Below are 15,135 nucleotides of genomic sequence, written 5' to 3' on the forward strand. Positions count from 1 at the left end.
GAGGACCGAGTCAAAGCAACGACAGAGTGCGGGGTATTCTCGTCCGAAACTCCGATCCGCCGAAGCTATCCCCGGATTCCCCGCTAATAGCAAGGATCTCGAGAGTTTACTGAGACGACATGTTGCACAGCCACGATGAGAATGAACCATCTAGACAGATTGGGGTCATGGCACATGGGCTTCGAGATGTTGGATCGGGTGAAGCAGTGTGTTTTCTCGTTGTCTCTCGTTCATCTTGGACATGTCTTCCGAGTTTCGGCTATGTTGATTCAACTTGATCTTTCTGATGGCCAGTGAAGATAGATTTGAGATACCCCTCGATGAAACAGCTACCTGCTTAGCATACCAAGAGAGTTTGACCGATGATACCTGTTTGTGGAGTAGAGAGTCCGGGGAAATTAAGCTTAATTCCAGATAGCATCACAAACTAACGACGTCCAAGCATGCCTGTAGGGACCGGACGATGACAATCATAGCCTCGCAAATGGACCAGATCTATGCTGTCGTCGTCTCGCATCCCTGTGCTCGCGTCCGAACATTCCCGATCTCACAGCCCTGACAATCATCAAGATACCGAGATGTCTGCGTAGGGTCTACGTGCCCTCAAAGAGAGCGAGCCAGTCAAGAGGTTGGTTTCGGCGAGACAATACGCAAAAGAACCGGGATCTGGGCGGTTAGGTAACGAAATCCAATGCCAAGAGTCTGATGATGGTGCAGTCTGGGGTCCAAAGTGTCCACTATATTCCTGCCATGCGACGGTAACATGCGTGGATTAAAAATCCCTCGTCGGAATAGAGGAGACAGGGTCGTATTTTGGGTCCCTTTTCCGTATGTGCCAGCCTTTGTGATCGAACGTTTCCGGCCCAAGTGAAACTGAGGGGGGGCAATTCGGAGGGTATTTCTGTCTACCGAGCGGCGATCGAATCGTTGATGGTGGCACAACGCTGCTTGTATCTAGTTTAGCTGCGTAACAAGCGAATTAACTACCGCTGCTTAATTCTGACTCAATCTTGCCTCGGCATCCATTATCCACGTTTAATGGCCGGCGCGCGTAGATCTTTGTCCTCTTCGGGGTCGTCTACACCGAAGTTTGGATATCCCCGTCGTGTACCCTGATCCCAGCCCAGCGAGTCATGACCCTCTGGCGACCAACAGCTGACTTGGCGTAAGGAATACTCGTTCGAGGTTTTTATTATGTATTTTGATCGTGACTGTGTTGTATGAGCTATTAAGTCGACTACTGACTTGGGCTTCTCTGGCCGATAAAATGGCCACCAAACTTTGCATAAGGCGCGATATAATACGTAGTCGTCTCGTTGCCGCCTCGCAAAGCCGCTGATCCCAACCCTTATTCTTGGCAGATCCACCAATGCGCTGATGATTACATGTAATACGCCGAGAGCGCAACACCATCCCACCTTGTCTAGAGGTCACGGATCACCAAGTCCAGTCCCAACTTCCCCGTGGGGAACCAGACCGGGGCGCGACGGCTGTTGATCATGGCCGTTTCAACTTGCATGGGTGGGCTTGAACCTTGTAGGCCTTGTGATGTCGTCGATGACTAGAAAAAGGGCCCGTATCCCCCCGCTGTGAAGAGGACAACAAGCATTGCTACACGTATTGCATCTTACACTCTTCTCAACAACGGTCTAAACCATCTGTCTTCTCTCTTCTCTACTCAATAAATGGGCTTCAATACTCATGCGTCGGGCACCAATGATCCGCCTGCAGTGCGGAACTGGCGTATCCATCTGATCGCCTTGGTAGCCAGCATGTCTGCGCTCGCCAGTGAGTCTATGACAGCATGACCCCCTGTGGTGTGTGAATGCTGAACTTTTGAAAAAGTGGGATACGACACTGCAGTTATTGGAGGCACAATGGCTCTTGAATCCTTTATCCGAGACTTTGGACTCGACACGGCCGATAAGACGGAGCGTGATACGCTTCAGGGCAACATTGTGTCGACGTTTCAAGCCGGTTGCTTCTTCGGTGCTCTCCTCACCTTCCCCATTGCTGAGAAATGGGGTCGCAAAAAGACCATCATCGGCGCAGCCTTGGTCTTCTTGCTCGGCGGCACGCTGATGACGGCTGCCAATGGTAATATGAGCATGGTGGTTGGTGGCCGAGCCGTAGCTGGACTCGGAATCGGAGCCTCATCCCTGACTGTGCCTGTCTACATCGCCGAGACTGCCGTAAGTTGATTCATATCCTTGAAAAGTTCTGAATCTTACATTTATAGCCACCATCGATTCGTGGTCGACTTGTTGGTATCTTTGAAATTGCCTCACAGGGAGGTGGTATGCTTGGCTTCTGGATCAACTATGCCACCGATCGCACCATCGATGTCAACTCCAAGACGCAGTGGATCATCCCTCTTGCTCTGCAGCTGGCTCCGGGCCTGGGACTTGCCATCGGAATGACCTGGTGTCCCGAGTCTCCCCGATGGCTTGCACGTGGCGACCAGTTTGAGGCCGCCGAGAAGGTGCTCACCATGATTCGAGGACTCCCGTCTGAGCACGAGTATATCCGACATGAGATGGGCGAAATCAGAGCCCAGGTGGAGGAGAGAAGTACTAACAAGATGAGCAAGAAGGATCAGTTCAAGAAGCTGTTCCAGAAGGGCGTCCGCAACCGCATGGGTATTGGCATGGCCCTCATGTTCCTCCAGAGCTTCACTGGTGTCAACATCATCACTTACTATGCTCCCCGAATCTTTGAGAGTCTCGGAGTTCCAGGCACGTCGTTGAAGTTGTTCTCGACCGGCTTCTATGGGATCGCCAAGACGCTTGGCATGTTCCTCTTCACCTTCTGGGTGGTTGAAAAGGTCGGTCGGCGCAAAGGCTTGATTTGGGGCGCCGCGCTTGGCTGCATCCCCATGTGGTATATCGGAGGCTATGTAATGAGGGCTGACCCGGCAGCCGCCGCCGCCGCCGGGGTTATCAACCGTGATGGCTGGGGATACCTGGCCATTGTGTGCGTCTACATCAACGCCGTTATCATCTGTGCGACTTGGCAGGGCATCACCTGGACGTATGCATCTGAGATCTTCCCGCTCGACATTCGCATGCTGTGTGTGGCTGTCACTACAGCCGATACCTGGTTGGGATCGTTCATCATTGCTCGATCGACGCCTTATATGATTTCTGATCTTGGATACGGAGCCTACTTCTTCTTTAGCGCCATCTTGGTGTGTATGGGTATCTGGTCCGTTTTCTTTGTCCCAGAAACGAAAGGTTGGTTTATCCTCTTGCAACAATAAATATTGGTGTACTGACGCATCTCTAGGCATATCTCTCGAAGAGATGGACGCCCTCTTTATGAAGCCAGTCTACAAGACGGTATGGGCACAAATACGGGGCAAAGAGGTGCTGGCCGCTGATCGCCCCGACTCTCCGTTCGATGACGACGAGAAGGCGAAGGAGCTCCGAATACCTTGAACATTCGGGCCCCAAGATGGATTCTATCTTTAGACTACATACCACTGAGGGCTATAGCAGGCACTTCGATGCAAGTCCGATCCGTTTAGCTGTTCCAGGGTAATAGACTTGAGTATTTCCATCATTCCGATGATTCCAGAAGCATCAAATCGAGCCTTAAATTAAGATCCAAATTAGAGCTGCCACACCAAAACATTTTAGGTGCTTATCGCAGACCCATGTCGCCCAGCCCAAGGAACTTTTGTTCGGGTGTGGGAGGGGGGAGGATCCCAGCCAGGGCACAAAGTAAGCAGGAGATCATTGAACCAAGGGCTGGCTGATTGTTTATCGATAGGGATGACCTCGTTATTTCATCAATATTTTCTGCTTCTTCAAACTAAGCTCTTCCGACCGTGTGGCCACTGTCCAGGATGGCAAGATCAACCTTTTGCTGACCGGGCCTTTTCCCCGCAAACTTTTCCCAGGCGATGAGATGGTTGTAGCCAAGCTTGGTAACTATTAATAATAGCCTTTATCTTTTCTCTGCGGATTGCTCCAACGGTTCGAGGTCGCCAAGAACCTAGCCCATGTCCGCCAAGAGTCCTGGCAATCACGGTCGTTCCATTGGCTCCCTGGGCGAAAAGCCATGGTCCGACGAGGATGGGAATGGCCGCACTGTTTTCCTGTTTGGTCCTTTTGTTGTCTGCTTTTATTGCCAAGCCATTGGTGCCGTGATCCACCCGCAGCCAACAAGAGAGACATTCGCCGGGGCCCTCGTGACGAGTCGAGTCGAGTCGAGTCTCGAGGCCAAGAGATTGCCAGCGGCGAAGGACAAGTTGCTGTTCGAAATGCCCTTTTGCGAGCTTGCCTGAATGAAGTCTGGACGAGGTCTCCCTCTTTGTTTGTCGCTGCACCTCACATGCGCCCAGGCGCCCTCACCCGAGACCATGGACCACCTGTTTCCGACCGTGTCTCATGCTCCCGAGGTGGTACAGCATGGCACGTCCTCTTGTACCCCGTATCCACTGTAGAAGAAGGATTCCACGGCACTTAGCAAGCAAGCATCATGGACTGACCTGACGACGATGCTTCCATTATCTGTTCCCACTCGTATCCATAACGACCCGCTATCCCCAGATCCGCAATGCATGGTCCTTATCTTGACACGGACGGGTAGGCACCCAAAGCGTCAACGGCAATCTTGATGGGGCGATAGAATAAAGCGACAACATCAACAGGAGCTGCGGATGAGGAAGCCGAGGGAGAGCGTGACAGGTGCATCGTATACGGCGGTTTGCACCGGGATTAGAGCTCGTCATGAACTCCTTGTCCTCGCATTCGAAGTTGTCGCCGCGGGTCGAGATGGCACCCAAGACTTCATCTCCTTCCATCTTGAGCCTCGACCCAGTGAGCGGCCGCGTCTCCCATGTCATCGGGTCGCGATAACCTCTGTGGGTTTGTGGAGGCGAATTTGGGGTAACGACAGGATGATGATGGGGTTAAACTGAGAGGAGAAGGAGGAAAACCGTTTGGAGAGAGCATCGCCACGATGAGGGCCAAAGCATCACCACCACCGTCCAGAACTGTGCCTCTCCGCGTTCCCCCCCCTCTCGTCTCGGACGGTGATTAAGCTTGTTGGTTAGCTCTCTTCTCGGATTGGTTCCGAAGGCGCCACCAAATAAGCCCAAGAACGTTGGTCCACTCACCAGAACGAGGGTAGAGGCTTGGCTGCTGCTTGCCAAGTCGGACCCCAATCCGACTCCAACAGTGATCGATCTTAACACCTTCCCTTCTTAGTAGAAGCCCCGTTGCAACAGAGACCACCGAGACAGTCAGAAAGGTCACGCGTCGAGGCGAGATAGCCAGCGATCATATCTAGGCCTTGGCCAAGATGCACCCAGCTCGCTCTGCCAAGTGCGGGGACCCTAGCCCGAGCCGGCCAACCAAGCACCTGGAGACGGTAGGGGACAACGGCACTAGCCCCTTAAGCATCTGGCTATTGGTCGTGTGTGTGTGTGGACGGATGTGCGACAGCGCTTCCGCTGCCATCGCGTAGGAGGCGTCTAGACGATGCTCCGGGGCGTTTTGCTACTCAATACAGTCGCCGACTACTACGTAAGAGCAATCCTCATACGTGTATTTCTGTCTCTTCATTGCACTTTGCTGACCGTGACATCCGAGCAAGCTTTGCTTCTTGGCCATGATCCCTGACTCGGGGTAGCACCAACCAGTCACACACACACCCACCCCCTTTCAGCTGCGAGCCTCAATAGAAGCTTCGCTGGGGGCCGGATGCCTGGAACCTTTTGACATCCCTATCTCGTCTGATACGGCTGGTGCATATCCCTTCTTGGCATTCACATGGTGCTACCACATACCCAAGACCCCCCTACGGCTCGGGATCGCCCTTGATCCTCCTCCTGCCCTTTTTGCAATGGGCTGCCGCTTGCTCCGTCGTACAGATTTTGCCCTCTGCCGCTCCGTTAGATAAAGTGTCCCGTCCCGCCCGCGTTGGTTGCTGGTCATCCCCCTCAGTCTGTGTCAGGTCTCCTCCTCTACAAGACCCTTCAGAGTTCGACGCTGAGAGCCTTCTGTCTTTGTTTTCATCATCCCTGTTACACACTCAAGTATTCAATTCTTTGCTGAATTCGTCCTTCACCATGACGTCTAAGGACGCCGAGCTCGACGTGGGCCCGGTAACGCCCCCTCTCAGCAATGATCCTGAGAAGGGCCCTGGCAATGACAACGAGATCCCCGATGACTTCCGTGAGAAGGATTTCATGACCCGAAATGGTCTCAACCTGCAGTCTTTCCAGCGTCGTAAGTTCAACTGTCAATGCAGCCTGACTCCCCTTAACGCGAGCTCTAGGTGACTATGGCACTGGTGCTGTCGAGCTCGATCGCTCCATGAAGAAGCGCCATCTTCACATGATTGCCATCGGTGGTTCCATCGGTGCTGGTTTCTTCGTCGGTTCTGGTAGTGCCATGACCAAGGGTGGCCCTGCCTCTGTCTTCATCTGCTTCAGTATCGCTGGTGTTATGATCTTTAACGTCGTGCACGCCCTTGGTGAACTCGCTGTCATGTATCCCGTCTCTGGTGGTTTCTACACGTACTCTACTCGCTTCATCGATCCTTCCTGGGGTTTCGCCATGGGCTGGAACTACGTGAGCTACCCTCGACTGCATCGAGCTGGACGCTTTCGCTAACGGGTCCTAGGTCTTCCAATGGGTCATTGTCTTACCGCTTGAATTAACCGTCGTCTCATTCACGGTTCAATACTGGAATAAGGACATCAACGAAGCCGTATGGATTAGTGTGTTCTGGGCCTTCATCGTCATCATCAACATCTTTGGAACGCTAGGCTACGCCGAAGAGGAGTTCTGGAGCTCTTGCTTTAAGCTGGCTGCCATCATCATCTTCATGATCGTCGCCGTCGTCCTGATCTGCGGCGGTGGCCCATCCAACGGCCAGTTTGACACGTATCAGGGTGCCAAGCTATGGTATGATCCAGGCGCATTCCAGAACGGCTTCCGTGGCTTCTGCGGTGTCTTCGTCACTGCTGCCTTCTCGTTCGCTGGTACTGAGCTGGTTGGTCTTGCTGCCGCCGAGTCAAACAACCCGGCCAAGGCCCTTCCCGGCGCTATCAAGCAGGTCTTCTGGCGTATCACTCTGTGAGTACTTAAGCCAACAGTGGTTCGTGATCCCTGCTAACGTCTGTCAGCTTCTACATCGTCGGTCTTACTCTTGTTGGCATGCTGGTTAGCTCCACCGATGACCGTCTCCTCAACAGCAGCAACCCCTACAAGGATGGTACCTCGCCCTTCGTGCTCGCTGTCAAGGACGCTGGCCTCAAGGGTTACGACTCGTTCATGAACCTCGTCATCTGCGTTTCAGTCGTCTCTATTGGTGTTTCATGTGTCTATGGAGGCTCTCGTACCCTGACCGCTCTTGCTGAGCAGGGCTACGCGCCCAAGATCTTTACCTATATTGATAGATCTGGTCGCCCTCTCATGTCGGTATTGTTCAACCTTATCTGGGGTGGCCTAGCCTACGTCGTTCTGGCATCCTCGGGCTCTGTCGTCTTTGACTGGCTCCTGGCCGTCTCTGCTCTTGCTGCCCTGTTCACCTGGGGATCTATCTGCTTCGTACGTTGCTCCTATCGCCACATTTTGTCCCATCTTGCTAACTGGATATGCCTAGGCTCACATTCGCTTCCGTACTGCTTGGGCTCGCCAGGGCCGTTCGCTTGATCAGATACCCTTCAAGGCTTGCGGTGGAGTCTACGGATCGTATCTGGGCCTCCTCCTCTGCTTCATCATTCTTGCTGCCCAGATCTTTGTTGCCATCGCACCCCCTGGACAGACTGGCACTGGTACTGCCGAGGACTTTTTCAAGGCCTGCCTTGCCATCCCCGTCGTCCTTGTCTTCTGGGTTGCTGGATTCATCTGGAAGCGAACCGGCTGGCTCACCATCGACAAGATTGACCTCGACACCGGTCTCCGTGAGCATGACTGGGATAGCATTAACGCCTACCGTGCCAAGGTTGCATCTTGGCCTGCCTGGCGCCGTGCCCTGCACAAGTTTATGTAAGATGGAAGCTCAGCTTCTATCGGCTCTGGCTTTGGTCTTGCCGACTTGAACTAGATTGTATTTACCCCTTGTATGCGAGGATTATCTGATAATACCCATCAATATATATCGCTTTCGACCACTCCTCGAACGAGGATTAGTATTAGTGACTATACAAATCTATGACAACTCGTTTCAAGTGGCCTGTGGCTAATTGATAATATCTTCGTAAGTGCAGTTCTCACCAATATCGGTCGGCTCAAGTGGGATAAGTGGCGATAGACCGGCCATCCCACTTCATCCGAGTGGGATTGACGAAATAATCGCAGCATGAATTTGTCATTTCTGGCAGATGTTTCAATCTCTCGGAAGGGCGTGTACTACATCAGGGATTCTGGGCTTGTATATATTAAGATCGATCGGCAGGCACACGTCTGGTCTGGTACTCTTGACGCTTAACACTCCACCACGACATAAACACCAAACAACAAGTCACCATGCTCGACGAAACGTTACTACACCTTTTCTCTGATGCAGAGGAGAATGGAAGTAGCTGGTCTGATGCTGGCTATTTGCGGCATTATCAACAGCACTTATCCCACCTCGAAACTGGATCAAAATTAAGTCTTCTCCAAGAGTTACTTTGCGTTCGATCACCTGTGCCGCCTCTACCGGAAGATATTCTCCAAAAGATCGACTCTATCCTCTTGCGCACTAGAGACCACCGTATCCTCACCCAAGCCTCCTCGTTGACTCCATCACGGACGATTCGACATGAACAAGGCGGAGCTACCAACCTTTCACTCTGGAGAGGAGATATCACCACCTTGACGGGTATCACTGCAATTACAAACGCCGCCAACGGCCAGATGCTTGGATGTTTCCAGCCCACGCATCGGTGCATCGATAACATCATCCATTCGCGGGCAGGGCCTCGCTTGCGGGATGAGTGCTTCCAGCTCATGCAGGATAGGGACAAAGACCTTGGCGCCGGTGAGACGCTTGTCACTCGCGGATATGATCTGCCTTCATCGTATGTAATTCATACGGTAGGCCCACAACTCCGTCGTGGTGCCTCCCCGACCGAGGTTGAGAGGAGACAGCTCACCAGATGCTACGAGTCTGTTCTTGACGCCCTGGAGCTGCTTCCAGCTGAAGAAGATGGTAGAAAGGCGATTGCACTCTGTTGTATTTCGACAGGTCTGTTTGCGTTCCCAGCCAAAGAAGCAGCTGAGATTGCAATCTTGACGGTATTGTCGTGGCTCGACGATCATCCATCAACGACAATAACCGGCATTATTTTCAACACCTTTACCGAGTCTGACACAGGAATCTATTCAAAACTTTTTGAAGCTTTACCCACAGACTGGACCCCTCTCAGTGAAGAGCCCAAATCGACGCCGCTTGTTGGATCCTTGGCTTTGGCTCGCGAATGGCTCGACGATGCAGACGCCGTGTTGGTGACTGCGGGTGCTGGACTATCGGCTGCTGAGGGCTTGGACTATCACTCTCGATCGCTGTTTGCGGAGAACTTCCCTGGACTCCTCAAATATGGGTTGACGTCCCTGTACAGTGTCTTTGGTTACAATGACTGGCCGTCAGAGGAGCATCGATGGGGCTACTTCTTTACTCATCTTAATATGGTGGCCAACTGGCCCAAGATGCCTTCTTACCAAGCCCTCATATCGCGGCTGAACAAGTTTGGCCCTGACGCTCACGTTCGCACATCCAACGCAGATGGAATGTTCTTGGCCAACGGCTGGTCCGAGAAGCAGCTGTCCACTCCACAAGGCTCTTATGCATACCTACAGTGCCTGGAAAATTGCAGAGTCGAGGCCACAGTTCGATCCGCGCCTCTTGTTGCTGACGCGATCCCACACTTGGACAAGGTTACCCAGAAGTTGATAGACTCGAGCAAGGTTCCGCGGTGTAAATATTGTGGAGCGAAGATGAGCATTTGCGTTCGGGCGGGCCCATGGTTCAACCAAGCCCCCTTCAAAGAGGGCGAGGTCGCGTGGAAGTCCTGGAAGTCAAGGATTCTTAGGGAAAAGAAGAAGCTGGTGATCCTGGAGCTTGGTGTCGGGATGAACACGCCTGGTGTTTTGCGATGGCCCAACGAGGATCTTGTTTTCAAGGGGAACGGCTTGGTCAAGCTGGTGCGTGTTGGATTAGGACCAGAGGCGGTCGTGTCATGGGACCAAGAGGATGGAGAGCTGAGCACGTATGTGGATGGAGATATCAGCCAGATCATGCCTTTGTTGGTGGGCGATGCTTAGAGTTTGCCGTTGGAGATGCGCACCTACGAGCTGCATGTTGTTCGCCCGCCATCTAATTTAGGTGATTGTTGACTAGACCACTTAGAAATAGAACAAGAGAGAAATCAAACGCGTCAAACAAATGTCTTTGATCATGGCCACACGTGATGTCTTGGCGAGGTCACACGTCATCTTGGGAGGCTCTAGAGAGGCTCATTTGCCAAGCGTGATGCTGACATGGGTTTCACGGGTTCTCCGGAACGCCCGCGTGGCTGTGCGCCCCGCCGTGATTGTCTGCAGGTGAGTTGCTGGCCACAAAAAGGGCGCACAGCCGCCTTTCGTGAAAGGCTGTAGGTTTCAACTTGTTCTTTGAGACTGAGGCACGCACAAGCTGAAGCAAAGTTTACGATGCACTCAAGTTGACAACAAACAATGGGATTCGAGGCCCTTTCTAAACTCGCTGCGGCCGGTGAGGCTGCCTATCACAATCTGTCCAAGAAATGGTGAGTCTCGATTGTCTGTGCTTTACCTAGGCTAAGGTAAACTGACACGGTGACACCGCAAAGGGAGGACCGAAAAGCGCGGTACGCCCATGATGAGCAGGATGCAAAGCTCAGAGAAGAGATTCGCTTGCGAAATGAATTTCTCGGTCTGGTCACGAGCAAGATGACGGGCGACTCAGCTCACGAAATGGCTCCTCTAAGATGCGACCCTCGCAGCAACCACAAGGCCGTCTTCCTGGTGACGACGCCCATCGCGTTTGGAAAGTTTGCGTTGTCCGAGGCAAGCTACAAACTCTTGGCCAGGCACGTCGGCATGAGCCTCAACAGCGTGAGCCACTGGGCTGTCTGCGTGATCGACAGGGGGCTGGGCAAGGATTACTGCTACGATTTAATGAGCGACCGTCTGGAATTGAGCGCCCTGGGCAAAAACTACTTTCGTGTCGCTGTGATTACGCCCGAGTTTATTGACACGTGGAGTTCTTGCTATTACATTGGCGAAACAACAAAATCGCATCAGGAGATTCAGGACCTAGGTGAGTCGGAGGAAGAATATGGGCTGCTGGGGACTACTGACATCTTTTTCTAGGCCGACATCACATGGAACTGAATCCTCGATATCATTTATTATCCAACAACTGCCAACATTTGGTGGACACGCTTGTCAAAGAGCTATGCAACGGCAAGGTCATTAGTCAAGCCAAGCTGGACGAAGAACTATCTCTAGCCTCTCCAAAGATTGCGCGCGACCTGATGATAGCGCGACTGAGATCCAAAATGGACGTGGGAGGTGAGAGCGAGGACAGTCCCTCGGTTAAGGAATACCTGGGGGCATTGAAGAAGCACTGGGGAGATAAGTGATTCGCTTGCGATTGGGAGTTTTCTGGGATTCGTTTCATCTGGAGGCCAATGAAGCTTCTAGAATTGAACCAAAATGGGAGCGTATTCATTGGGGATAGACTATAGGATCTAGCACTATGTTGCTACCTGCCTACTTAATACATGCTGTTAGACAACAAGGCGCCCAGACTGTTCAAAGTCTCAGCAAACGAGGCCGGACTAGGTTTCGACGAGTACTAAGCCGGCTACTCATCAGTAGGCCGTGGCGCTATAACGGAATGTGGGAGATCCGTAGTACTCACGTCCATTCTCACTCTCGAGTCTCGATCTCATCTATCTGCACGTCATCCGTTGTCTCCTTCTTCACAACAAAGTTGTCTGTATCAGGCTGCTGGAGGTCTGTGGTGTGGGACTGGAACTTCCACGCAGCCAGCTTCTTCTCAAATAGCTCATCAAGTTGTTCCAAGCTTCTCCCTCTGGTCTCTGGAATGAAGAAGAAGGTAAAGATGGCCAAAATCAAATTGCCCCCAGCCCAGATGTAGCAGTACTTAGGGCCCCAGTTGAGAGCCTCGGGATTGATAAAGTAAGGTGAGCAGAAGGCACTTAACCATGAAACGAGAAAACTGGCACCTTGGGAGAAACCAACTGTCTGTGCCCGGAGTCTTTGGGACGGTATCTCTGTCTGAAGAGCCCATAGCACAGGACCTTGGCCAAGGCCGTATACCCAGACAAAGACAATGCTCAGCACCACGAGGACCTTTCCTGCGGTAGGTGATCCAACAGGGGAGACGGTGTAGGCAATCGCCATGCCCAGCATGCACGCCGAGTTCACCGTCGAAGCAGCCATCAGGAGATGTCGGCGATTGAAGAAGCGCACCGCCGGGAAAGAGAGCAGATTTCCCGTTAGGGCGATCGCTATAGATACCGTTACCCACATGAAGGGGCTGCCAATTCGAGCCTGGACGAAAAAGTATACCGAAAAGGCTGAGATAAAGTGAACGCCAGTGGCCGCCTGAGCAACAGCGGCTGCGATGCTAAGAAGTGTGCGTCGGAGGTCTGTACCGCGGAAGGCGTCCAGCAGGTGTGTCGAGGAGCGCATCTCGGTCTCTTCAAGCCAGGCCCTCTTCATGATTGCAATATCGTCGCGCAGTCGGGCTTCATCCGTTATGTTTCGCAGTTTCTGGATAGCTGCTTCGGCTTTCTCGTCCTGGTCTTTCGATATATAGTAGCGGGGCGTCTCTGGAAGAAATATCAAGCCAATAGTCATCAACACCGGAATGGCAAACATGACAGCAAGCGGGATCTGATAAGACAGTCGGCTGGTGAGAACTTGAGTAGAGTTGTCGACAACAATCCCCATCAGCGCCCCGAGGTTGATCTGCATTACCACCATGCCGATGGCCGCACCTCGAAGATACGCTGGGGTTGACTCTCCAATGTAGATTGCCGAGTAGGTGCTGTAGAAACCGTTCGAAAATCCGAGAAGGATACGACCGAAATAGAGCGCAGCGATACTCGTACTCCCAATCTGAGCGGCGACGGAGACCGCACCCACCAACGACGCGATCCATAGGCCGACCCTGGGGCTAATGAAGCTTCCGAACTTGAAGATTGCGATGCAGGCTGCCAAGGCTCCGAGACTGATCAGACTCTGCAGCAAAGTCTGCACCTTGGTGCTGATGTTGTACCCGATGGGGTTGGCTGGCTAGGTCAGAAAAGGCCGGTCAGCATCCATTTGCAGGCACGGGGACAGGGACTTACATCGACATAACCAAAGACGGCCAGAAATCCTGGCATAGACTGGAACCCTGCAATGGCGGCAGAATCGTATCCGTATTGGAATTGAGCTAGAGCGATGAAGAGGCAGATTGCAATCAATCGCTTCTCGCTCCAGACAGAGTGAAGCTGAGCGTTGGCGGGAGACTGTGGCTCCATAGTTTTGAGAATTCAGAGATGGTTGGCAATGAGGTACTATAGGAGAAAGGGGACAACGAGGAGCCATACCCTCTCTTGGCAGTGGGAAGGAAAGGTCACCGATTATATCAATCTCGACCACATGCCCCATCACTCGGATCCGTTTCCCCAGAATGCTTCCCCGCAATCGCATCGATCTTGATGTAACGATGGCATGGACCTGATGCCGTTAGTTTAGCGCGTTTGTGATTTCATCGGAGCCAGTCCTCCGACCGAGCTCCAGTTGATGATCTCGGCAATCTCTCAGCCACTGCCTATGTAGCCTGTCGGTACGAAGTACACTGAAGCACTTATAGGGGCAATATCGCAAATATGGTGACCCGAGCTCTGATAGAGCGTATGGAAATCACGGAAGCGGCACTTGAAAGCTCATGGGTAAACACAACCATCAAAAGGCTCGCGCTCCAACTTACCACACTTCATTTCTGCAGCAGAATCAGACGTACGAAATACATGACACGTATGGGTGTTTTCTTGATAAATGTCTGTATAAAGAGGTATGGCAGGGGTGGTCTCGGCACCAGTGTTCTCGGAGCCATACGTCCGAACTGTAAGTTTGTAACCCGCCACATGTCAGGGTGAAGGGGGAAATGGTCCAATCAACGGCAACGAGCTTCTACTACTTCGGGACCATCCGAATGATGAGAATCCGAGTGTTTAGACGCCCCTGGTTGATAGGCGCATGTTTCGATTCGATACTAATACCCTTCAGGAGAACTCGACCGAACACCCACACTTCGCCTACAAGAGGGAGATCAGTCTTTTAGAAAGAGGAAGGTTTAAATGTATCACCCTGCTACCGTCATCAATTCACTCTTCTGGAAACACGCTCCTCGTGATATGACACATTTCCGACATGGAGTCCTCCTTGGCTTATATTTGTCTCGTTGCTTGCGTAAGTGCAACATGTTCTCTTTGCCCCTTTTACAAGCTGTTTTGCTCCCCGATGACGCCAATTCATGGCCAATTCCTTGAAATATACACAAGGTTTTGGCTTTTCAAGGAAGTATATCTGAAACATATCCCAAGACGAGTATTCAGCTCCATCAACAATACGGTGGGTAGAGCTGTTACGCAACGTGCTACAACATGTTAATAGTGCTGCAGGGCTCATTGTCCGCATAGCTCCGAACGAGTATTGTGTTGATGGTCCGGTGGCTGCCAAGTTAGTGTATGGGAGCTGCCAAGGATTTGTCAAGGCTCGTGTTCCAAATACAGTAATATCTGGACCCCTATCTTCCTCCCTTCCAAGAGCCAGCTAACATCTCCGATGCAAGTCTGCGTGGTACTATGCCAGTGGTAATCCCATTAACCCGCTACCAAATATGGCCAGTCAGAGACTATTTAAGTTTTCCATGTTTGGGCCCAACGTTTTTCTCACAGCAGTTTGGCTAAGGTTTGCGAGTTCGGCTCCGTTTCAAGCTACAGGGTTTTCTGGCATCGAATTCACAAATTTGTTCCATTGAAACTGTCTTCTTGTCCAGTATGCATAATACTTGATGCCTCAATGACACCGGAGCAACGACACAAGCTCAGACGTGTTGGGTTTCCCACGCATCTGTCACATTTGCTTATCTTCT

At 52.1% G+C, this 15,135-nt stretch overlaps 4 protein-coding genes and 1 pseudogene across 5 annotated transcripts, besides 1 other annotated feature; 4 read left to right on the forward strand and 1 right to left on the reverse strand.

Moving 5' to 3' along the window:
* Window positions 1-1,685: 1,685 nt before the first annotated feature.
* NCS54_01089400 (Hypothetical protein) lies at window positions 1,686-3,437 on the forward strand (the record flags this gene model as incomplete). Its single annotated transcript, XM_053156185.1, has 4 exons — window positions 1,686-1,788; window positions 1,846-2,192; window positions 2,240-3,233; window positions 3,286-3,437. The coding sequence occupies 4 exons, from the start codon at window positions 1,686-1,688 to the stop codon at window positions 3,435-3,437; spliced, it is 1,596 nt and encodes a 531-aa protein (XP_053012160.1).
* A 2,639-nt stretch (window positions 3,438-6,076) lies between these two features.
* Window positions 6,077-8,007, forward strand: NCS54_01089500 (Hypothetical protein; the record flags this gene model as incomplete). The annotated part of the gene is made up of 5 exons (XM_053156186.1): window positions 6,077-6,236; window positions 6,286-6,581; window positions 6,634-7,088; window positions 7,139-7,562; window positions 7,618-8,007. The coding sequence occupies 5 exons, from the start codon at window positions 6,077-6,079 to the stop codon at window positions 8,005-8,007; spliced, it is 1,725 nt and encodes a 574-aa protein (XP_053012161.1).
* A 479-nt stretch (window positions 8,008-8,486) lies between these two features.
* On the forward strand, window positions 8,487-10,262 carry NCS54_01089600 (annotated as a pseudogene). The gene has a single exon.
* Window positions 8,487-10,262: a sequence feature.
* Window positions 10,263-10,673: 411 nt separating this feature from the next.
* On the forward strand, window positions 10,674-11,602 carry NCS54_01089700 (PPPDE domain-containing protein; the record flags this gene model as incomplete). The annotated part of the gene is made up of 3 exons (XM_053156187.1): window positions 10,674-10,744; window positions 10,808-11,277; window positions 11,331-11,602. 3 exons carry the CDS (start codon window positions 10,674-10,676, stop codon window positions 11,600-11,602), a joined length of 813 nt encoding a protein of 270 aa, XP_053012162.1.
* Window positions 11,603-11,891: 289 nt separating this feature from the next.
* NCS54_01089800 (MFS domain-containing protein) lies at window positions 11,892-13,516 on the reverse strand (the record flags this gene model as incomplete). The annotated part of the gene is made up of 2 exons (XM_053156188.1): window positions 11,892-13,286; window positions 13,343-13,516. 2 exons carry the CDS (start codon window positions 13,514-13,516, stop codon window positions 11,892-11,894), a joined length of 1,569 nt encoding a protein of 522 aa, XP_053012163.1.
* Window positions 13,517-15,135: the final 1,619 nt, after the last annotated feature.

Source organism: Fusarium falciforme, chromosome 8 (genome assembly GCF_026873545.1).
Source record: "Fusarium falciforme chromosome 8, complete sequence".
NCBI classification, from domain to species: domain Eukaryota; kingdom Fungi; phylum Ascomycota; class Sordariomycetes; order Hypocreales; family Nectriaceae; genus Fusarium; species Fusarium falciforme.